At 40.1% G+C, this 25471-nt stretch overlaps 1 protein-coding gene and 1 long non-coding RNA gene across 7 annotated transcripts in view; one reads left to right on the forward strand and one right to left on the reverse strand.

The window, feature by feature from the left end:
• Positions 1 to 25471, reverse strand: part of ATP8B4 (ATPase phospholipid transporting 8B4 (putative)) — a 305125-nt gene that overhangs the window by 2610 nt on the left and 277044 nt on the right. For all 6 annotated transcript variants that reach the window (XM_061157127.1, XM_061157129.1, XM_061157123.1 and 3 more), the window contains 4 exons: positions 17709 to 17792; positions 11685 to 11930; positions 6867 to 7005; positions 3872 to 4002 (listed from right to left, as the gene is read on the reverse strand). In XM_061157127.1, coding sequence (XP_061013110.1) covers positions 3872 to 4002; positions 6867 to 7005; positions 11685 to 11930; positions 17709 to 17792 — 600 coding nt within the window. The remainder of the gene's footprint in view (positions 1 to 3871; positions 4003 to 6866; positions 7006 to 11684; positions 11931 to 17708; positions 17793 to 25471) is intronic.
• On the forward strand, positions 634 to 4043 carry LOC133066251 (uncharacterized). Its single transcript, XR_009695108.1, has 2 exons — positions 634 to 3084; positions 3811 to 4043. It is a non-coding gene; the product is annotated as an uncharacterized LOC133066251 (long non-coding RNA).

The raw sequence follows: 25471 nt of genomic DNA on the forward strand, positions 1-25471 counted from the left end.
TTTATGACTCTCATTTTCTAAACTCTTGTGACAGGTCCAAGTACCATGAGATTTGTCATGGTTTTGATTTCTTGTGGGTTTTCTGGTGACCTTTTGAAGAGCTCAACATTGTTTGAATGGGTTTGCAGCATCTCATTTCCCTGTAATGCTGAGAGAAAAGATCCAAGGTTTGATGCTTAGCACCTTGTTCTCTAGATGAGCTGATTGATCACTTGGATTCTGACTTTCACGTCAGGAGAAAGTCATCAAGCAGAAAATCATGGTGTGCATAAACATAGGAAGGAATGAGCATCATCTTCCTTCAGCTCATCCATCATTGTCTGGATTTACATCAGAATGAGCTCACAAGCCCAAAGGAAAAGGGCAAACATTAGAGGGGAATGAGTGAGTCATTTCAGACGGAATCTCTTGGCACTTTGGCCCCAGACCAGGAAGGATTTCATGATAAGGGAATTTCTACCTCAGTTCTTCTCAGCATCATCAGCCTGGTCACTCATCTCATCAGTATTTCCCCCTTCTCATGATGTGGCTACAAATGTGTGTCCCCTCTTTCTCCTTTTCTCTTCCTCTCTGGGTCCAGATCTAACTTGACATTGTGTTGCTTATACTCCTCTTTCCATGAAATACCTAAATATGTTCTGTTAATCCCTTGGCTTAGGTAGTTCTAGAATCTATTCTGTTTTTCTTCTAACTGTACTTTTCAACCCAGCTGTTATGAACGTCACCTCCTCCTGTTACTATTAATATATTTCTACAGATATTTAGAGCCCCTTCACCTCATACCTTATTTGTCTCTCTTTTACAGCCCTTTACTTTCCCAAGTCAGTAAATTTGCGTCAAGCTTCCCTTTGCCTTGGGGGCAAATGTCCAAAATGCTGCCAGGGGTTACATGGTAGCTCTATGTTTAGTTTCTTAAGGAACTTCCATACTCTTCTCCATAGTGGCTGCACCAATTTACATTCCCACTAACAGTGCATGAGGGTTCCCTTTTCTCCACACCCTCTCCAGCATTTATTGTTCGTAGACTTTTTGACAATGGCCCCACTGACTGGCGTGAGATGATACTTGTAGTTTTGATTTGCATTTCCTTAATGCTGAGCGATGTTGAGCATATTTTCATGTGCCTTTTGGCCATCTGTATGCCTTCTTTGGAGAAATGTTTATTTAGGTCTTCTGCCCATTTATTGATTGGGTGGGGTTTTTTTATATTGAGTCCCATGGGCTATTTGTAAATTTTGGAGACTAATCCCTTATCAGTAGCATCATTTGCAATTTTTTCCTCCCATTCTGTGGGCTGGCTCTTCATTTTGTTTATGGTTTCCTTTGCTGTGCCAAAATTAGATCCCATTTGTTTGTTTTATTTCCATTACTCTAGGAGACAAACCAAAAAAAGATATATTGTTGCAATTTATGTCAAAGGCAAAACATTCTGCCTATGTTTTCCTCTAAGAATTGCATGATATCTGGTCTTACATTTAGGTCTTTAATCCATTTTGTTTTTGTGTACAGTGTTAAGAAATGTTCTAATTTTTTTTACATGTAGCTGTCCAGTTTTCCCAGCAGCGTTTATTGAAGAGATTGTATTTCCTCCAATGTATATTCTTGCCTCCTTTGCCACAAACTGACCACAGGAACCTGGGTTTACTGCTGGGCTTTCTATCCTGTTCAGGTGAGCTCTATTTTTGTGTTTGGGCCGATATCATTCTGTTGCTTTACAATGTAGTCTGAAGTCAGGGAGCTTGATTCCTCCAACTGTTTTTCTTTCTGAAGACTGCTTTGACTATTCAAGGTTGGTTGTGTCTTCATAAACATTTTAAGATTTTTTTGTTCTGGTTCTATGAAAAATACCATTGGCAATTTGATAAAGATTGTATTGAATCTGTAATTGCCTTGAGTAGTATAGTCATTTTGATAATATTGATTCTTTCAGTCCAGGAACATGGTTTCTATTTCCATCTGTACTTGTCATCTTTGGTTTCTTTCATCAGCATCTTATAGTTTTCAGAGTACAGTTCTTTTGCCCTTATTAGGTAGGCTGATTCCTAGGTATTTTGTTCTTTTCAATGCAACAGTAAATGGATTGTTTAATTTCTCCTTATTATCTTTTTTTGTTAGTGTATAGAAATGCAACAGATTTCTGTGTATGAATTTTGTATCTTGCAACTTTACCAAATTCAGTGATGAGCTTTACTACTTCTCTGGTAGCATCTTTAGGATTTTCTGTGTATGATATCATGTCATTCACAAGCAGTAACAGTTTTACTTCTTCTATGCGGTTGCTGGAATGTAAGTTGGTACAGCCACTATGGAGAATGTATGGATATTCCTTAAGAAACTAAAAATAGAGCTACTATATGATCTTGCAAGTCCACTCCTGGGCATATATCTAGAGAAAACCATATCTGAAATGTTCATGCACCCCAATGTTCATTGTAGTGCTATTTATAGTAGCTAAGACATGGAAGCAACCTAAAATCTGTCAACAGATGAATGGATAGAGAAGATATGGTATATTTATACAATGAAATATTAGTCATTAAAAAGAATGAAATAATGCCATTTTCAGCAACATGGATGGAATCTAGAGATTATCATACTAAGTGAAGTTAGAGAAAGACAAATATGATATCACTATATGAAGAATCTTAAAAAATGATACAAATGAACTTATTTACAAACTGAAACAGACTCACAGACTTAGAATATTTAACAATAGCTTTAAGTTCATTCTCTAATTATGTTGACATTATTTAAAATGGAACTCTCTTCTTAAATTCCTTTTGAGGGTATTCCTTGGTAGTTTATAAAACTAAAAGATTTTGTGTACTAATATTTTGTATTGTAAATTTGTGTATTTGATAACTAGCTGAAGTTATGCTTTAAATTTATATGCGTGCTAAATTGCTTCAGTCGTGTCCAACTCTTTGCAACCCCATGATTGCAGCCTGCCAGGCTCTTTGGTCCATAGGATTTTCCCAGGCAAGAATACTGAAGTGGGCTGCCATTTCCTTCTACAGAGGATCTTCCCCACCCAGGAATTGAACCTGAGTCACTTACGTCTCCTGCACTGGCATTGAAAGGCAGGTTCTTATATCTCACAGATATAACTATGTGTTTATACTTATCAAAATTACTGTTATTAGAGTGCTTTTTTAAATTAATCTATTATATTCATTGTTTTAATTGTGATGATGTGAATTTGTGGTGTAGAGGCATATGTTAGTAGTACAAAGTGTTTTAAATGTGATGTTGACTTCCTATTACTGTTATTTGGTGCATGAATCTTATATCAATGTTTGAATTGCTTATCGGATTGGATTGTTAAGTGTGCAGTTTGCTTTGATTGTGGATGCTGTAGGTGCTTCAGAAAGGTAAGTCTGTGGTTGGGGTTTGGGCGGAAGGATAGACTGGGAGTTTGGAATGGACATGTATACACTGCTGTATTTAAAATAGATAACCAACAAGGACTTGTGTAGCACAGGGGATGCTTGTCAATATTCTGTAATAACCTAAATGGGAAATGAATTTGGAAAAGAATAGATGCATGTATATAACTGAACCACCTTGCTGTGTACCTGAAACTACACTTCAATCAACTATGTGCCAATATAAAAAAATACACAACTTAACTTGTAATTTATGACTCCTCACCCACATTTAGTGTAGACAGTTATCTTCATTGGCACTCCCAGTGCTAACACATTCAGATGTGGACGGTTCCAGCTACTGCAATGTGATGCTATGCACCTACCTGTAGGTGTTTGCTGATGAAAACTTCATTAGCTCTTCCCTGGACTTCTTGTCAGGCAGAGGACATGATTCCAAGAGCAAAGAATCAACCCCTCAAGTACCCATCAGTGCTGCAACATACCTGATCACTCAGAGTTGGGAATAAATCCACCTTCAAAAATCTGAATGCCACCACAGGCATAACTGAAGCCACTGTTGTTAAGAGAATAACAAGCCAGATGCACTTCTGGGTCAAGGAATGTCGTGCATTTCCTATTATTAAAGAAAAATAAACACTGTGGTTATAAATCGGACTCAATTATTGAATTAATTGTTTGGATTTCCTAGAGAGAAACACTGGGTATCTTCCCCCAGCATACAGTATGCTCAGTGGTGATAAGAAAAGGGCAAGAACAATGGTAAGATCGCCCTTGGGAACTGCTTCACAGCTTGATCACTAGGAGACTGATAGCCAGAGACATGCATTGTCTGGTCCAGGTTCAGTCCACCTTCACTGAAGAACAGCATTCTCTCATCCAGTTTCAGGATGCCTCAACCACAAAGGAGTCACTAAAGTCACATTTACCCTTAAAACCATCATATCAAATGACACAGTAGATGTTCTAGATGCAGGTACAATCGCAAACGATGGTCTCCACTGGCTAGGTCATAAAAGGTAAGCTGTATCTATGACAGGATCAACCTTTTAAATCCAGGCAACAGCCTCGAGTGGACATGCTGATCTCTCTGATGTTCCCATGGATATGAAGTCCTCAAAGTCCCAAGGTGATCAGAGATGCTCCTGGGTTTGTGAAAAGGGCATTCTCCACACTGGGAAACCACTAATGCAGCCATTCAATATACTAGTTCTAGAGAATAGTGAGATTCCTTCCCGAGCCAGTGTTCTTATTTTATACTCACACCTTGTATCCTGGGCTGTTTGTCTAAACAAAGCAATAGGGGTCAGTGGGGCCGACAGACAAATTATACAGAAGATGTCAACTGTGCTTACACTGCCAAAATGAACCTTTGTTCCTTTTGTTGCTTTTCTAGGCACATGATACCTCCAATTACCCCTCCCAATCCTACAGCATTACCACTATTTTGAATGGGCTTTAGGTGTGAGGGCTTGGCTGCTTATTGGAATGTCTGCATTTACTGTCTTTGTAGGATAGACACTGCCTACCAAAGACCACTTGATTCCAACTGCCTAGGCAGAAATGAACAACTCCATAAATTAAATGACTCTGAGCTTCTTGAAGCTCAGTACCCGCAGCCATGGCTGGGGCAAAAAAAACCCATCACGTTAAAACCACACTCCTGTTTGCTGCTGGCTACTAAGAAAAAAATTTCTTAAACCTCAGTGTTGATCTAACTTTTAAAAAGTCTCATTGGAACTCAGTAATTAATTCCTGGAATGGTATGTGCTTAGCTGGAGAGAGTGGTCACCACACAGACTACTTTCTCCAGTTGAGGCATTCCAGTCTCATTATGCATGTGCGAACACTCTCTTAGGACTGGAAGTCTTCTGGTCAACACACTGAAATTTCAGATTTGGCACCAAAGAGAACAGAAAAGGAAAAACTTAAATGTCTCTTTTTTCCCCCTAATATGCTTATTCTTATTCACAACCATCATGTTTCTACATGGTTGGAACCTTTTGGTGGGCAAAGGATTAACAGTTTATATTAAGTAAGAGTGGTGTAATTTATATATTTCCAGGTACACAGAGCAAGACAAAAATTGAATACTCTTAAATGTATATATGCATTTAAATGGAACTATAATCTTAATGGAATTAATCTCAATTACAATTACAATCTTGGAAATGTATAACCCGATAGTTGCTCTTATTTTGCTTTCTCTATGAATCAGTCTTCTAATAATTGTTTTTCTAGACTCAGTTTCCCAACTAATAGATGCAGATCTCAGCCTTACCTAATCGAACTCAAGAAGGTTGTCACTGTGCATCTCTTTTCCACATTTCCAGGATGAACTCAGAAACATCTTTGTTACCAGCTTATTTCACACACACTAGAGATTTTAAAACTTTTTTTAAAAAGTCTATTAATAGCCCCACTGTGTAAAACTCAGTGGCCTTTGCTGGGAATCATTTTGAAATATGGGGGGCAATGACAGTATACTCCAAAGGTAGGCCAGATGTATACTCTTGGTGGAATCAGAATATCAGGGGCTCAAGGGATTTTAGGAGGCCTTTTGCTACCCATCTGCTGTTCAAATCACTTGCAATGTCCCCCAACCAGTAATCAAGTCACATTTGCTTTAATCATTATTATCATGGTTAACATTTATTGATAAAGTACTATGTACCAAGCTGCATGCTAAGCATTTTACATGCATTATCTCATTTAACCCACACAAATTCCCTATAAAAGTTGGAACTATAAATGTCCCCAAGTTTAGAAGGTATAAAAAGGAAAAGAAGCTTGCCTAAGGTCACACATGTTATACGTTGGCAGAGAACACTGGCTGTCTATGCCGTTTACAGCCTACTGCCCAGAAATTTTAAAAGACTAAATCACGCACTGGGCTTCCCAGGTGACACCAGTAGTAAAGAAAGTGCCAGCCGCTCAGTCTGTCCAGCTCTGTAGCCCGCCAGGCTCCTCTGTCCATGGGATTCTCTAGACAAGAGTACTGGAGTGGGTTGCCACTTCCTTCTCCAGGGGGGGCTTCCCGACCCAGGGATCAGACCTGGGTCTCCTGCATCGCAGGCAGACGCTTTACCCTCTGAGGCACCAGGGAAGCCCACTTAACACACACACAAATTATACACTTCTTTTCTAAGTGAAAAGTTCCACAGGTGAACTTTGGCATAAATGCTGGTTATAATGTGGCATAAAAGGGAGAGCCTAGCATTTCTTTTCTCCCCTCTATCATATACCTGAACTTCATGGTTTTCAGGCAGCTCTAATAAATATGTGCTATACCTCTGATTTGAAAAGGGACAGTCTGCTGCATCTGCACTGTTAGGAAAATGTAAACCTCCAGCTGTCTGATTCAGTCAATTCCTAGAGACAGAATTACTGGTCATTCCTAGTCCCACCAAAATGAAGATACATTACAAAGACAAATGACATCTTGACACTATGCCCCAGCAAATAATATGACTCACTTACCAACAAATGGAAACTGGTTTGGGAAGAGGCCAAAGATGCCATTACTGTGCATTGTAAACAAAATGGAGAAATAAGTGGCTATGCTGCCCCAGATGAAGACATGGTTAATGACAGTCCAATAGCTGGTATCCAAGGCTATCTGTAAATAAAGTCAAATGCAAAGGGGAGACTGTTGAGGATGAAAAGAGCATCATTTTACTGAGTAACGTCTCCTCAGGACACTTCTGTGAAAAGACAATCGTACCTGTCTAGTTACCAGCCAACCACAGGCCCTACCACTTTCTGGACAACACAGGAGACTGATCTGACATTTCTGGCAGACAACTGACCTCAGGACTTGTATCTGCCAGCCATTATATCTAACAATATTGAGTGAAAATCAGGAAATAAAATGATAAACTTTAAATGAGAAAGAAGCAGAGTGGCTTCTAATTTCAATGCTACTTTCCAAATTGCTCTCTAAATTTGTCTATTGGAAAACTTTTTCATAGTGAGAAAGTGCAACATTTTAAGATCTGTACATAGATTTTCATTTGACGATTTTGACACAGGTATAGTCTGTTTTATATCAATATTCTAATTCATTTTGATTACCATTTCTGTTAAATTATTCAAATAATAACAAAATCCTTAATCTACTTTTGGCATCAGAAGTTGGGCTTCATGGTGATCTAGGAGCATGTTCACAAGCCTTTCTCCCATCCAATAACTTGTTATGACAGCACAGCTGAAAAAGAGTGATCTGATAGGGGGAAACTAAGGAAGCCACTGGTGAATATGAACACTTCAGTTCTCAGAGGAAAACAACGTAGGTTCTGTGAAACTGGGTCATTTGTAGTGATGTGGATGAACCTAAAGTCTTCCACACAGAGTGATGTGAGTCAGAAAAACAAATACCATATATTAGCTTATATACGTGGGATCTAGAAAAATGGTACTGATGCAGGACAGGGACAGAAATGCAGACACAATGTACACGCGGATGCAGGTGGGGTGAATTCAGAGTAATTGATATAACACTACACCGTGGGTAAAACAGCTAGCTAGTGGGAACCTGCAGCATAGCACAGGGAGCTCAGTCGGCTCGGTTCTGCGATGACCTTGCGAGGTGGGAGGGAAGCTCAGGAGGGAAGGGGTATGTGCATACATATAGCTGATTTACATTCTTGTACAGAAGAAAGTAATGCAACATTGTAAAGCAGTTTTACTCCAGTTTTTCCAATTTTTTTAAAAGTAGGTTCTAGCACCTTATTTGCATCTCAGAGGTTCCAAATGGTCCAAATGAAAATTTAGATTTCTAGCAGAGTCTCAGGAAGACCACAGGTTTCCTGCCTGCCCAAGGGGGCTCGAGCTACACAGTAAATAGACTCTTCTGCATATAGAGACATACTTTCCCTTCCCACACGAAGTTACTGTCCTTAAAAATGATGCCCCATAAAAAGAATGTTAGCTGCCTTGATGAAACTGCAGGGGTGCCAAAAGGACAGCCTTTTCTTTCCTCAAGAAGCCTGAGAACAGAAAGAAAGCCCTGCCTTACATACCTCAGCAAAGAAAGACTTGCTGGTTTCCCTGCTCATTCCTCAAGATAGCTGACCAAAATCCCTAGCTCTAACTTTCACCATCTGTTAGTTCATCACCATTAAAAGACACCAAAGGTTTGACCTGTGTAGGTATGAGTAGGCAAAGAAAAATCACAACCAATTTAAGAGGACTCGACTGAGGGAAAAAAAAATAAAAGTAGTTCCTACAATGAAGAAGACAGACAAGCACTATACCAATAATTTTAAAAAGTAATGAGAACTCTTAAGGAGAAGCAATTAGATCATAGAAAAAAAATTCTGGAAGAAAAAAAGTGTTATTTCTGAATTTAAAAATTCAATAGAGAAACCAAATAAGAATAGTCACTGATTAGAACTGAATATTCTGAAAAAACAAATGGAAACATCTCATAACAGGGCAAAAACTCTAAGAAATGGGAACCATGTGCAAAAACGATGAGACATGGATGGTAAATCCATAGGTGTCCAATCCATGGGCCCAACATTCAAATAATGGCATCCTAGAAAAAGAAAAAGTAGCAATCAAAGAAATGACGAAGAACACTGCTCTGTGATAGCAGCAAAGATTTTCAGATTGGGAGGGTACTCTAAATTATAGGCAAATCAATGAATGAAGTTACATTCTGGTAACATTTGTGAAGTCCAAGGATAAAAAAACATAGCCTCTAGGGAGAAAAGATACTATTTACAAAGGAAAGAGAATCAGCTTAATATCAAGCTGTTACACTGAAACAGAGATGTAGTGGAAAATCATTTACAGAATTCCTAAAACACTCTGATTCAAGAGTCTTATGCCCATCCAATATATGATTTAACTGTGAAGATAAAGATTTGAACTCAAAAGAGTAACATCTATGTACTCCTTCTGCAGAAGTTACTCATGCTTAGAGAGGAAAACATGTTAATGCCACTCTCAAAATGAGCTTAATTCACAAAATTCCTGAAATGTACTCTGTGGTACTAAAGACAGCAGTTTCTGATTGAAGCCACGATTTCATGGTGGATGCGTTAGCGATGTCAGATACTTCCAGTTCACTCTGTTGTTTCCTCCTCTGCTACAGAATTGAACACAGGGGACCTATCCATGGAGGGTTCACAAAGCATCAATATGCTTTATGTAATTGTGAAACAGACAAACAGAACTCCTCTGAGCGGAGAAATCTGGTTCTGATTTTGGATGCTATCTGACTCTGAATTTTGAACTCCCAAGATGTCAAGTGTTAGATGGCTTTGGTATGAACTTAATGATACTCACTTAGATGGACCAAGGAACGGCAGAGATGTCATTTAAAAGCAGTATGTTTACATTTGACTCATTCAGTCTAATAAATATTGAGTCATGAAGAGAAAGTCTGGGGTTTAACGAGATCTTTTGTTGATATAAGTAGCTAAGATTTGTAAAAGAGATTATTTATAGGATAGAAAAAGGACTGACCAAAGACAATTCAAACTCTGTAAAAAGTTAGCCCTTGATTGATACTTTCCCCCTTACAATGCACACAAAGGCAAAGAACAGAGGTCACACTGCTTCTTGTATCCACCCAGAGGTACAGATTTTAATGGATTAGAAAGCTTTTGTGAACTCTAACTCAATATCTAATAGTATTGTCCACCATTTGCATTAAAAAAGAAATAAAAAACAAACTCAAGATGTCCAATGATGATCAACGGATCATCAAAAATCATTCCTACCAGATGGGAATGTAAGTTGGTGCAGGCATTATGCAAAGCAATATGGAGGTTCCTCAAAAAACTAAAAGTAAAGTTGCCATGTGATTCAGCACTCCCACTCCTGAGCAAGTATCTGGACAAAACTGTAATTCAAAAAGATACAGATTCCTCAGTGTTCATAGCAGCACTGTTTACAATAATCAAGACATGGAAGCAACCGGAGTGTTCACTGACAGATAAATGAATAAAGAAGATGTGGCATGCACACACACACATGCAGACACACACTGGAAGACTACTCAGCCATAAAAAGGATGAAATCATGCCATTTGCAGCAATATGGATGGACCTAGAGATCGTCATACTAAGTGAAGTAAGTTAGAGAAAAACAAATACCAAATGATATCACTTTTATGTGGAAAATAAATATAATACAAATGAAGTAATTTATGAAACAGAAAGAGACTCACAGACATAGAGGTCAGACTTGTGACTGCCAAGGTGGAGGGGGTTTAGGAGAGGGATAGATTAGGATTTGGGATTATCAGATGCAAACTACAAGATACAGAATAGATAAATGACAAGGTCCTACTGCATAGCACAGGAAGGTATAATATATTCAGTATCCTGTGATAAACCATAATGGAAAAGAATATGAAAAAGAATATATATAAAACTGAATTACTTTGCTGTATAGTAGAAATTAGTATAATATTGTCATTCAATAAAATAAATTTTAAAAAATTATTCCTACCAGAAAAGCATTGAGATTCAAATGTGCCACACACCTAACATTCAACCTCTTGAATACAGAAGTGTACTGCCAAATAAACATTACATCTCACTATAAAACTAGATGCATGAAGCAGGGCACCCAAAGCTGGTGCTCTGGGACAACCTAGAGGGGTAGGGTGGGGAGGGAGGGGGGATGCGTTCAGGATGGGGCGGGGGGCTCATGTGTATACCTATGACTGATTCATGTTGATATATGGCAAAAACCATCACTATATTGCAAAGTAATTATCCTCTGAGTGAAATAAATTTTAAAAACCTAGAAGTTACTAACTCTTACAGAAATCATGGGAAAGTTTCTATTATCATTACCATTAGAAACTTTTTCTCCCAAGAAGGAAACACAGGGAGGAAGTAGTATATCAGTTCTCTTTACGTACAGTGTTCAGTCCCAAGGAGTGCCCGATTCATTGTGAGGTTTCTACTAATATGGAGGTTATAGACACAAAATGCTGATCTCCTACATCTGGGGATTTATGTTAAAAATTCCTGTTTCATCTCAGAATGTGTAGTTAAAAAGAAAATCCCAGTATTACAGGGGTCCCCAGCCTGCAGGATCTAATGCCTGATGATCTGTGGTTGTTGTAATAATACTAGAAATAAATGCACAATAAATATAATGCATTTCTGAAACCGTCCCCCCACCACCCTGGCCCATGGAAAAATTGTCTTCCATGAAACCAGTCCCTGGTACCAAAATGGTTGAGGATCCTACTAAGATTACTGCCAACAAATGAAGCAGAATTTTACAAGCTGTAAAGCCATCCAGTTAAGATATTTTCACCAGTAGGGTTACCTGCACGCTGACCACAATGACCAAAGATGTGGCCATGGTCACCGCAAAGGACTGGTAGTCCGCAGTGTGCTGTCCGTCATCTCCAGCCATGTTGTAAAAGGCCCCGTAGGGGATGAAGAAAAGGGCTAATGAGGTATAGATTCCATGTGCCATACAGATGAAAAATTCATGCTTGTTAAAAAGTAGATTCAGCTGCCCAGGTTTGTAGAGCTGGGGATAATCCATGCTATTCTGGTCACTAACATCCTGTCAACAGAGAGATACTTTAGTGGAGGAGGCTCGAGGAGAAGTTAGAGAAACTCCGAATTTCCTGTCTCTAGAAATAGCACGTGCATATCTAAGCATGGCCTTCCCAGGTGGCTCAGTAGTAAAGAATCCACCTGCCAATGCAGGAGACGCAGGAGATGAGGGTTCAATCCCTAGGTCAAGAAGGTCCCCTGGAGGAGAAAATGGCAACCCACTCCAGTATCCTTGCCTGGAAAACCCCATGGACAGAGGAGCCAGACAGGCTACAGCCCATAGGATCGCAAAGAGCTGGACACGACTGGGCACGCATGCACTATCTAAGCATGCCCTAATATGCACTACTCATTACTTTGTTTTCACTCTCATAGTAACCCAAAGGATATTAAAATTATCCCTACTTTATATAGGAGGAACCTGAGTCTCCAAGAGAGATTGATGAGAGGCCACACAGCTTTTATAACAGAACCAGAACGTGATTGCATGTGCATATTTGGCTTCAAATTGAAGTTTCTTTTCTATTCTCCTGAAACTGCACTCATGCTCCCAGAATTCTAGTACATCCAGTGCAGCCAGTGGGTCCCGGGGTTAACTGCCGAGGCAGTGACAGGGGATGCCAGCAGACAGCCTAACTCAGAAAAGGCCCACCTGAATTCCCAACTTTGTGGGGGGAGGGGGGGGGCGGGGAGTGAGAGCAGGAGGAAAGGAACAGGGAAAGAGGGAACAGAATGTGGATTCCAGGTGGAAGGGAGCTGAGCCTGCAGAAGTGAGAGTTCTACCCAGGGAAGACTCCATAGGCAGCTACCAGGTGCTCAGGTTAAAGAATTTAGACAGAATGAGAAGGCATCATGTTTGGGCCCAGCCAGGTCCTGGGAGAAGCTAAAGCTGTTGCACTTCAGCAGGTTTGGGGTGGGGCCGGAGACTGCCTTTCCAACAAGCTCCAAAGCAATGCTGGTGACCACACTGTGAGCACCATAGCCAAACACCACAACCGGCTTCAAAGCCAGACAATCCTGAGTTCAAATCCCAGCTCTGCTGCTTAGCAGCTGTGTAGTCTTAGACCGGTCATTTAACCTGTCTGAGCCTCAGGTTCCTCATCTTCAGAAGTGCAAACAACACTATCTCCCTCATAGGATCACTGTCATGATGAAATGGGTAGGTATTCAACAGAGTTCTTGCCACAGTTCATATAATTTAAAAACAAGATGCTTCTATAAATAATAACAAGATAATGATAGTAATAGTAACAATAATGTTACAGTCTCAGAGTCAAGTGGCCTGGTGCTAGGTTGAGGTCTGTCACTTATTTGACCGTATGACTTTAGGAGAATGATCTTAACTTCTGAGTTTTAGTTTCCTCCTTATAAAATAAGCAGAGTCATAGATGGTCACTGAGGCCTTCCAGCATAGCATCCCATGATCAGAAGATCATTTTAAGGGTCAGAGTAGACAAAGCAGAAAAGGGTAGGGGTAGACACTCAACTTGATAGCAATAAGGGGCCTTATTGTGTATACAGTTGACCCTTGAACAACATGGGTTTGAAGTGAGTAGGTTCACCTACACACAGAATTTTTCAATAAATATGTACTACCTGATCCACTCTTAGTTGAAACCTCAGATGCAGAACCGTGGATATGGAGTTACCACTCTACAGTTACAGGAGAATTTTGGACTGTGTGGGGGTATGGGCCAAGGTGAGGGGGACCCCCTAACTTTTGTGTTGTTTCAAGGGTCAACTGTATATTTTTCATCTATATCTTTTAGCTCTTAGGTTATTTCCATATCTTATTTATTATCAATAATGCTGCAATGAATACATGACTGTATATATCTTTTCAAATTAATGTTTTGGCTTCCTTTGGATAAATACCCAGAGGTGGAATTTCTGGATCACTTGATAGCTCTATTTTTAATTTTTTGCAGGATTTCTATACTGTTTTCCAGTCTGTTCAGATTTTCTGCTTAAACATAATTCAGCCTTAGTAGGATGTATGTTTCTAGAAATTTATTCATTTCTTTAAATTGTCCAATTTGTTGCTGTTCATTAGTCTCTTATGATCCTTGTATTTTTGTGGTCAGTTGTAATCTCTACTATTTCTGATTTTGAGCCTTCTCTCTTCTTGGTGAGTCTACCTAAAGGTTTGTTGATTTTATCTTTTCAAGGAATCAGCTCTTAGTTTCATGGATCTTCTCTATCACTTTCTTAGTCTCTATTTCATTTATTTTTGCTCTAATTGTTGTTTTTCCCTTCCTTCTACCACCTTTGGGCTTTGTGCTTTTTCTAGTTTCTTGAGGTGTAAAGGCAGGTTGTTTGAGTCTCTTCATGTTTCTTGAGGTTGGCATTTATTGCTATGAACTTCCCTCTTGGAACTGCTTTCACTCTATCCCACAAATTTTGATATTTTATATTCCCATTTTAATTTGTCTCAAAGTATTTTAAAATTTCTTCTTTGATTTCTTCTTTAACCCATTGTTGTTCAGGAGCATGCTGCTTAATCTGCACACATAAGTGAATTTTCCAGCTTTATTCATGTAATTAATATCTAGTTTTATACCACTGTGGTTAGAAAAGACACTCGATATAATTTCAATCTGTAAAATGTATTAAGACTTTTTGTAGCTTAATAAATGATCTGTCCTTTAAAATGTTTCTTGTGCACTTCAGAAGAATTCGCATTCTGTTGCTTTTGGAGGGAGTATTCTACATATATTAGAATATATAGAGATATAGAATATACATATATTAGAATATATATTCTATATATATTCCTTGTATTCTATATATTATTCTATATATGCATGTAATAATGTATGTTATTTTATATACATGTGTGTGTGTGTGTGTGTGTGTCTGCACACACATTAGAAGTGTTCCCTGGCAACAGTCATAAAAATCAGGATACCAACAGGAGTATGAGCTCCTTTCCGGGTCAGGCTGATTACTATAGTCCCATGGGCTCCTTGGAAGAAAAGCTATGACCAACCTAGACAGCATATTGAAAAGCAGAGACATTACTTTGTCGATAAAGTCCGTCTAGTCAAAGCTATGGTTTTTCCAGTAACCATGTATGGATCTGAGAGCTGGACCATAAAGAAGGCTAAGTGCCGAAGAATTGATGCTTTTGAACTGTGGTGTTGGAGAAGACTCTTGACAGTCCCTTGGACTGCAAGAAGATCAAACCAGTCAATCCTAAAGGAAATAAACTCTGAATATTCATTGGAAGGACTGATGCTAAAGCTGAAGCTCCAATACTTTGGCTACCTGATGCAAAAAACTGACTCACTTGAAAAGACCCTGATGCTGGGAAAGATTGAGGGCAGGGGGAGAAGGGGATGGCAGAGGATGAGATGGTTGGATGGCATCACCAACTCAACTGGGATGAGTTTGAGCAATCTCCGGGAGTTGATGAAGGACAGGGAAGCCTGATGTGCTGCAGTCCATGGGGTCGCAAAGATTCAGACATGACTGAGTGACTGAACTGAACTGATGGGACCAGGAATGCAAGTTTCTCTGGCTTCTGGCGTTAGGCAGCCAAGAGGTGTCCCCTGGGTGGCAGCCACAAAAATAGGGGTACCAGAAACATGTACCAGCACCTGTTCAGGAGATACTGGTGCTCTGAAGTCTGGCAAAGGGAGCATGCAAGGATGACACCGACCCTCTGTCCCTGGAGTGTATTCCAGCAGACTCCAAGATGTGTGTGTTCAATTGGATGCCTGCCCCCAGGCTGACACTTTAATATAAGCTGGTGAGCCTCTGTGACTGGCATGATCTGCTGTGTCTGCACTGGGCCCAGGAGCAAGTGAGTCTGAGCACATGGACCATTCAGAACTATTTCTTAGATTGTTTCAGTCTTGTGGGCCTTGCAACAGGAGCCCCATTGGTTGGGGGGGCTTATCTCTCAGTTGCAGGTTTTAAAAGTTAAGGTGCTCAATGAAGGGGTTCCCTTCACTCCTAAGGGAAGAACTTCAGGCTTTGAGTTTTTTCCTGGTTGAAGACTGCCATGCTGAGGGTGGAGGTAGGGTTTATGGTAAGATTGTGTCCCAGCCTCTCCAACTCGCTTCCAAGAATATGGTTTTCTTCTTGTTTGCTCAGTGTATAGTCTTCACTCAGACAGCTTTTAGGGTTGTTTAAGAGAAAATTTTTCCTTGTGTAGTTGTAGACTGTGTCAGCAAGAAGAGGTGAGTTCAGGATCTTCCTTTATCGCCATCTTGAACTCTCCCCTTATATTTTTTTCATATTGCACAATAACCATCTTTTCCCAGAAAGTGTTTTATTTTTAATATTTTATTCCACATTCTGGGCAGCTACAAAGCACCAAGAAAAGGAACACTTGTAAACATGGGCACTTGGAAATGAATGAGCTTAATCCTTTATAACCAAAGTCTTCAAGAGTTCATTGCTTTTTGTAGAATTTCACAAAATGAGTTGTTCACAATCTTCCTTTTTTACATACAAGAAGTGAGGCTTACAACTGACTACAAAGCTTCAGAATGGGAGAGCAGAATGAGCTCATAAAGTTAAGATTTATATTTTGCAATAGATGGCTTTGAGCCAGAAAATGAGGCCTAGCAAATGGATCTAACAACAGCCTGGAGAAAATCTGGTCTCCTTAAAAATACTTCAAAAATTTTTTTTAAATAATACACTCTAACTGTGCCATGGAAACTCCTTTGGCTAGTCTTTCACTTCCCCATGGGCAGCCAGACTTTTCCCCCATCCAGGAAGTACCCTCCAAGGCTTTGAGTGTGCCAAGGACCTACTATTTTATAATTGATTCCCTCCCTCCCCTTCTCCCAAGCACATTGAGCTAAACTAAAGAAAACTACGCCCTTTCTCTCTCCATGGCTCTGGGGCTCTGTGTCTCCCTCTCCATTGGCAAGGTGCTCCTCTGGCCTGGAGTTTCTGTTCTGAGTCGTGTGGGCAGTTTCACCGCAGATGCTAGCTCTCTGCACTCCAGCCCAGCTCCATGATCTTCTATGTAACCTCACATGGTTCTCTGCAATCTCAGAGGCTAATACAGGATTCCCCAGTGTGTAAACTAGAGAGACTAGTTCTGAGGCATACTGGTCAGTTCTACATGAAAAATAAGTAAGTAAACATACAGTCCTATGAGTTTGGGAAATTCTGGGCTACAATGTAATTAAAGAGACTATTTCTTGTAGGACCTCTCAGAGCCTTTAGAGAAAACAATGTAGGGTGTGAGTCTTTAAGAGGATAGTAATCAAGCTCTGATCAGAGATCTTTTTGGGGAGTTGGAAGGGTTTTTGATCCATGTGATACCTATTAAGGTATCGACTCCATTCTTAGGACTCTTTCCATGATTTGGATCTTCTCAGTTCAGTTCAGTCACTCAGTCGTGTCCAACTCTTTGCAACCCCATGGACTGCAGCATGCCACGCCTCCCTGTCCATCACCAACTCCCGGAGTTTACTCAAACTCATGTCCATTGAGTTGGTGATGCCATCCAACCATCTCATTCTCTGTTGTCCCCTTCTCCTCCCGCTTTCCATTTTTCCCAGCATCAGGGTCTTTTCAAATGAGTCAGTTCTTCACATCAGGTGGCCAAAGAATTGGCGTTTCAGCTTCAGCATGAGTCCTTCCAATGAATATTCAGGACTGATTTCCTTTAAGATGGACTGGTTGGATCTCCTTGCTGTCCAAGGGACTCTCAAGAGTCTTCTCCAACACCACAGTTCAAAAGCTTCTACTTAGAAGCTAAAAGCAACTAAAAGGCATCAACAGAGCAAAGTAAGTTACAAAGACAGAGGAAAACACATACCTGGTCAAAAATCCCCATGGCTAAAACAGGCAGCGATGTGTAGACAATGTTAAAAAGCGTAATGAACCACTGGTCGTAGACAGTCTGAAACAAAATTAACACATCAGTGAGAAACAGCATACATAGGTGTGAGAATATTCACTTGTAGGCTCTTGGACTAACTATCTCAATTTCCTAAAGTGGATGGGAGTTTGATGTTAGAGTCAGACAGACCTGAGTTCTCCCCAGGCTCAGTCTCTTATCAGCTTTGCTGCTTATGGGACACTAGATCTCTCTAAACTTCAATTTCTTAATCTCTAAAATGAAATCATACTTTCCTTATAGAATTTCAGTTGGGGAGAAGGACATCAGACATGTAGAACACCTAACACAGTGCTGGATGCACACAAGCTCTGGCCCCTCTGGTGGGTTATTTCATCCTTTAGGTTTTCAATGTCTTCTAATAAGTCCAATTACCTGAACTGCTAAGCAACAGCAAAGGATCCATGAACATATTTAGAGGGAGATAGAGAAATGAACCTGTCAGCCCCATCCTTTGTTCACATGGAGAACTTTTTCTTGTGAGTGGTTTAAAGCAAGGTGGGCATGGAGCTAGCTGCTTGCTACACTGGATATAAATCAGACAATAAAAATAGCCCTCACACCTATAGACAACAGTTTCCTTGCATGAATCTCACTAAAAGTGAGGCATGTGAAATAGTCCTTATATCTCCTTTGCATTAATAAGTACATAGAAATGTAGAAACAGAATGGAGAAAGTATTATAGACCTTATCACAGGCAAAGGGAAAGATTAAAACATAGGTCTCCAGCTCTACAGACTTCCCTGGTGTTCCAGTGATTAACAATCTGCCTTGCAATGCAGGGGATGCAGATTCGATCCCTGGTCAGGGAACTAAGATTCCACATGCCACGCTCCACAACCACTGAGCCCGCATGCTCTGAAGCCTGTGTGCCACAACCAGTTGAGCCCATGTGATGCAACTACTGAAGCCTGTGCCCTCTAAAGCCTTCGAGCCACACCCAGAGAGTCCATGCATCATGATGAAAGATCCCACATGACACAACCAAGACTTGATGCAGCAAAATAAATAAATATTTTAAAAACAAAACATAGGTCTCCAGCCCCTAATCAATGTCTGTTCTACCACTGTATCATTCATTCATTCAATATTTATTAAGAAACCACTATGTGCCAGGTACCAGGTTCTCAGCAATGATAATTTAACATGATACAATCAGATAAAAATTCCTCATGAAATTTTCACTGTAATGGTGCCAAGGAAACAAACAACAAAAAAGATTTTATATAATAAACAAGATATATAGTTGATGAGTAAATGAGTGAGTAAGAAAGTAACAAATACTAGGGTAGAAAGAGGGTAGGAAATATGGAAGGGCTGTAAGGTGATTGGAGAAGGTATCACTAAGAAGTAACATTTGAGAAAAAAATCTGAATAAAATTAAGGATCAAAATATGCAGCTTTCTGGGACATGAATATTTCATATGGCAAGTAGATCACATGAAAAATCTGTGAGGCAAGAAAGCATCTGGCATGTTCAGAGGACAGCAAGACAGCCCATTTGGCTGGAGCAAAGCAACCTACAGGGAGTATCATGAATTTCAAAGAAATAATTACAGGAGGATCCTATAGAGGTAACTATGGATTGTTCCCTAAATAAAATACGACAACGTTAGAGGATTTTGAGCAAAGGAACATCATGATTTTTACTTTAACCTGATTCTCTGGATTCTGTGCTGAGAATAGACAAAAGAGGTACAATTGTGGAAGTTGGGAAACCAATTAGGAGGCTAGTGCAGTGCTCCAGATGAAAAATGAAGGTGACTGGATCAGATGATCAGTGGAAAGAAGTGCTGGATTTTGAATATTTTCTGAAGCACACATTCTTCTTAGGGAAATTCTGAAAGCAACAGGAATCTTAAATGCAAATGTTCCAGGCAGAGAAGCTAAAGGTAGGTTCTACATAGTTATATAGGTAAGGCAATCTTTCAAATCATGTCCTGTACATGTAGATTATATAGAAGAAAAAAATATTTTGGTGGCTTTATTGCTAAATCTGGATTTGGACTATTATATGTCTTTGCATTGCTGTTTGTTCTTGAGATGGGTGTATACTTGTTCAAGGAAAGAAGAAGTGGAAGCCAGTCTTCAAAGGCCAAATCTCAATGTGAAATTTCTGTTGAAGCTCCACAGGTGGTTTAATTCAACACTGAATAAACCAGACACTGTGAAAAATGCTGATTATTGTATTCTGAGCAAGGTTAGTCCCTTGGTAAGAAGTAAGGAGCATGGACATGTCAATCAATTCAAGGAGAGTTCATTCTTAGGGCAAAAAAAAGAAAAAAAAATGAGAACAGGAAAAAGGAGGTGTGGGGTAGATGAGAGAAGGAAGGAATTTGCTTTATTCTCTGAATATCTCAGAGAGTTGAGGCCTGGAATCTACATAGGAAAGACCTGCTCAATGTCATTCTCTTTAAGGGTATGCCGAACACAAAGCAGGAAAGTTAAATTCTACTACCAATAAACAGTTGAGACAGGATTTAGGCAAAGGGGCAACATTAGGGACCACCAAGAGGTTTATGCTTGTGACTCAGAATAACCATTTCTAGTAACCAGTTTTTAAGTTCTCTTTTGTTATCTGTGCGTGCATGCTAGGTCATTTCAGTTGTGTCCAACTTTTTGCTACCCTATGGACAGTAGCCCACCAGGCTCCTCTGCCTATGGGGATTTTCCAGGCAAGAATACTGGAGTGGGTTGCCATGCCCTCCACCAGGGGATCTTCCAAACCCAGGGATCAAACCTGCATCTCTTACATCTGCTGCTTTGGCAGATGGATTCTTTACCACTAGCGCCACTTTGAGGCTTATTAAATTGTCTGAACTCTGCTGTGAGGATCTGAAAGGGGGCCTTATGTCCAGTGATATGCTAGGTGTTTAACAACTAGCTCTTAAAAAAAGAAAGAAAAAGCCTGAGTTGTAACATTTACCAGTTTCCATGATGTAAATATTCTCCATTGGCTGTTCAAGCAGTCATATCACTGAGTTAAGAAGAGATGTGCCATAGCACACCACTGTATAGTATTTAAACCACATCAATCCAACAGATACAATGAACCTCAAGAGCGTAATCAGCAAAAGATGGTAAACTCATTTAAAAGTGACTCAGTGGGAGGAGAGGGTGGGATGATTTGAGAGAATAGCATTGAAACATATATATTACCATATGTAAAAATATATAACCAGTGCGAGTTTGATGCATGAAGCAAAGCCATGACTCTGTGACAACCTAGAGCGATGGGATGGGGACAGGGTGGAAGGGGGCTTCAGGATGGAGGGGACACATGTATACCTGTGGCCAATTCATATTGATATATGGCAAAAAATACTCACAATATTGTAACGTAATTGTCCTCCAATTAAAGTAAATAAAAATTGTTTTTAAAGTGATGAGTTTGGAGTAGTTATGAACTTTGTTTTCCATATAGTTTATTTAAATTATAAGTTTATAGAATTTAATTTTCATTAACAACTGTGTTTAACCACTGGCTCACATTTAACAAGCAGTTCTTAGGGACCAGTATGGGCTAACTCTAGCATACCTCAGCCTATGTTTATGCTGGTAGCAAAGTAGTACAAACAGCGCAGATTCTAGAGGATCTGAGACTCCGTGTGGCAAGAGAGAACCTGCAGAAGGGCAGGGCAATTGCCTGGAGTGTCAGGCAACCATAAGAATAGACCAGAAAAGCTTGTCAGCATTCCCTGGTAACCCCAGGATATTCTAGCAGAGGTATCTGAAACAAGCCTGGATTTATGGTACTCATATAAGACAGGAGCATGTGCCATCAATAACAACTGATTAATACCAAATTCCCCACTGAAGATGCACATATGCATGCTCAGTCGTGTCCCACTCTTTGTGAACTCATGGACTGTAGCCCTCCAGGCTCCTCTGTCCATTGGAATTCTCCAGGCAAGAATACTGCAATGGGTTGCCCTTTCCTTCTCCAGGGGATCTTTCTGACTCAGGGATTGAACTGGCGTCTCTTGCATCTCCTGCATTGCAGGCGGATTCTTTACAACTGAGCCACCTGGGAAACCCTATATGTGACAGAGATATGTGTCATCAATAACAATTGATTAATACCAAATTCCCCACTGAAGACAACAACAACAAAAACTAAGGGTTAAAAAAAAGTATCTTCATCAAAGCCTTAATGAACTAATGAATGGGGAATACCTGTCAAGATAAGGGAAAGGATGAGAATTTAAGAACCACTTTAAGGCCTAGGATGATTTTTTTTTCCTGCAGAGACCATGTTTATCTCTCTCTATCAGCTGCTGAGGTTGGGATGAAAGTCTGATGTTTTGTGGGCCAATCAGGTGTCCCGCCGTAGACCCTAATCTCAGGAGGCTATCCAGATTGGAAAGTATGTCAACAGGATCTCTACCCTTGATGGGAACATTATCCCTCTAGTCTCAGAAAATGATTAAAAGCAGAGGGTCCTGAGCTCCTCAGCTGCCTTCTGTAAATCTTCAGCATCCCCAGGCACATGGCTCAGAGCAGTGCCACCCTCCAGGGGCCCAGCCCACAGTACAGTGTTAACAGAGTCGCAGATACCACCTCCTATCTGCCGAATTCCTTTCTGCTCAGCCTCTTTCTCTTCCTTCAGATGAGCCAATGAGTCCAACAAGTCTATTCCTAGAAATATATGTCAGAATGCCTGCCTTCCGGCACCAAGAGACTTATGAGAACACTCATACCGGCCCTGGTTATAAAAGCCCCAAACCAGAAACATTCATGGCAGACACTGTGGTATACTGATATCATAGAATTCTACAAAATAATGAAAAGCAAGGAACTATATAACTGTATCCAAAACCACAAATGAATCAAAAAATATATACAATGTTGAGCAAAAGAAGCCAGACAAAAAAGTATGATTCCCTTTCAGTAAAGTTTAAAAATGTGCCAATCTATGTTGTTTAGAGGTTTATACTCATATGGTAAAATTATACAACAACATGATTATAAAAAATCAGGGCAATGATTACCTCCAGAGAGTTGGAAAATGAGGTGTGACTGAGAAAAGGCAAGGGAGCTTCTGGGGTTTGGCAACCTTCTGGTTCTTGCACTGGATCATGGGGATGTGAGTGTTCATTTTACAATTTGTTAAGCTGACATTTATATATTATGTACTTTTTTGTAGATTTGTTATTTTTTACAATAAAAAGGGAAACACATGACCTTATTCTTTAGTCACAGTCTGGTGGGACTTTGGGCACTGGGAGTATTTTAAATATCCTGATGCCCATGCCATATCCAGGCCAATTAAATCAATATCTTTGGAGGTGGGATGATCAAAGTATCAATAATTTAAAAAATTTCTCTGGTGAGTCCACTGTGAAGCCAAGATTGAGAATTTCACTTATCCCATCCAGAAAGAAAGCAGTAGCTGACACAAACCCTCAAGTATTTTATGATGATTTCATATCAATTCATTTCATGATTGAAGCATGGAATATATAAGAGGAGGAAAGCAATTTAATTGAAGTCTGATAGCCCCAGGCAAAACCTCACACTGTTGGATCTCTTTTTCCTCCACCTCATCCACCATCCAACTTCTACTCACTGAGGAGAGATGATTTCAGGTACAAGAAAGAAAGAGTCTGGAAAATTATGACAAGCTAAACTGTGAGTGGGGTTTCCCTGGTGGCTCAGTGGTAAAAAATCCATCTGCTAATACAAAAGACACAGGTTTGATCCCTGGGTTGGGAAGATCTCCTGGAGAAGGAAATGGCAACCCACTCCATATTCTTGCCTGGAAAATCCTATGGACAGAGGAGCCTGGGTGGGCTACAATCCATGGGGTCCCAAAAGAGTCAGACACAACTTAGCAACTAAACAACAACAAAACAATCAGTAACTGATGGTCTGGCCTAAAGCGCCATGAACATCACCACAAAGTGCCTAGCATTAAACCTGCAGTTATCTGATGGTAGAGTTTGTAAGCTGGTATTCAGATCTGAAGCCTCATTTCACAACTTGAGCAAGAGAGGACAGGAAAGGAAAATTAGTGAGAATAAATTTTAAATGAGTTTTTACAATTTCTTGCAAGAGGGCTTGCTGCCACACAGAATCACAACAAAAAGAAAACAAAAATGAGCTGGCTGATATGTATGGAACATCCTATGGGCCAGATGTTATTGACTCATTAAATAATCACAACAAGTCTGTAAGGTTGGAGCTATTAACAGCTACCAGTTTACAGACAGGGAAACTAGTTTGAGGCCCATTAAGTTAGGAGACTGCCTAACTTAATGCCCCTGAACACGAAGATTTTCAAAGTGGTGTAGGGAACTTTTAGGGGATCCCCAGTGTCAAAACTATTATCAGAATGGCGCTAAGAAGCTGTTTACTTTCCCTCTTTACTCTCATTCTCATTTGAGTATATATGACTTGTGATGTCACAACCAACTGGACACAGAAGCAGATGTGAGAACCCAAGTGCCTCCTATTGTGCTAAATAGTAAGAACTTAAGTATAAAAACTTACTCTCTTCTCACAACTAATTTTTTATTTTGAAAAGTACCATAATTTTTTTCACTAAAATATGTTATTTAGATAAGCATGTCATGGGTGTGTTATTTTTTAATAAATGTTTAACTTTCCTCCATTTTAATTCCTAATTTATTGCCAATGCAGGAGATGTGGGTTTGATCCCTGGGTCGGGAATATCCCCTGGAGAAATAAATGGCAACCCACTGCAGTATTCTTGCCTGGAAAATATCATGGACAGAGGAGCCTGGGTGGGCTATAGCCTGTGGGGTCACAAAGAGTCAGACATGACTTAGCAACTAAACAATAACAACAAATGATAAATATTGATAGAGTCCTGAGATCACAGAGTTGGAAAACTGCTGGTCTATCAAGTGTCAGGACCGACTCCTAGCCCTGGTACTCAGCATTCACAGCACTGACTTATGGCATGAAACCACTGCTCAATCCGTGGTACCATTTGGCAAGTTTCTTTAAAAGCTTCCCTGCTCATGTCATTTTATATAGCTGAAAGTGTACAACAAATACAATTCTCTATGCTGGTTTTTGTCATTTAAAATGATACCATTAGCTTAAAACCTTCAAGTGGCTTCCCATTTTACTTAGAGTGAACTTCTAAGGCTCTGCACCATGCCTTAAGGCCCTTCCTGATCCATGCAGCCTACCTCTTCAACTTTGCTTCACTGCAGTCTCGTCCTCACTCACAGAGCTTCAGCTTCACCGACTGTCTTTAACTTACCAGGCTCATTCCTATGTCAGGGGCCATTTGTACTTGCTATGCCCTCTGTCTGGAATACTTGAACCCCAAGGTATTCATACGAACATTTCCCTCTAAACACTCAGGTCATAGTTCCAGTGTTAACTTCCCAATGAGAACTTCTACAATACCCAGTGCTTTCTTAATAGCAATTCTGAAATTATCTCACTAATTTACTCCTTTATTATCTGTTTTCATCCCACTGGAATATAATCTTCCCAGGTAGCTCAGCTGGTAAAGAATCTGCCTGGAATGCAGGAGACCCCAGTTCAATTCCTGGGTTAGGAAGTTTCCCCTGGAGAAGAGACAGGCTACCGACTCCAGTATTCTTGGGCTTCCCTGGTGGCTCAGACAGTAAAGGATCTTTCTGTAACGTGGGAGACCTGGGTTCAGTCCCTGGTTTGGGAAGATCCCCTGGAGGAGGGCATG

This window comes from Dama dama, chromosome 12 (genome assembly GCF_033118175.1).
Source record: "Dama dama isolate Ldn47 chromosome 12, ASM3311817v1, whole genome shotgun sequence".
NCBI lineage: Eukaryota > Metazoa > Chordata > Mammalia > Artiodactyla > Cervidae > Dama > Dama dama.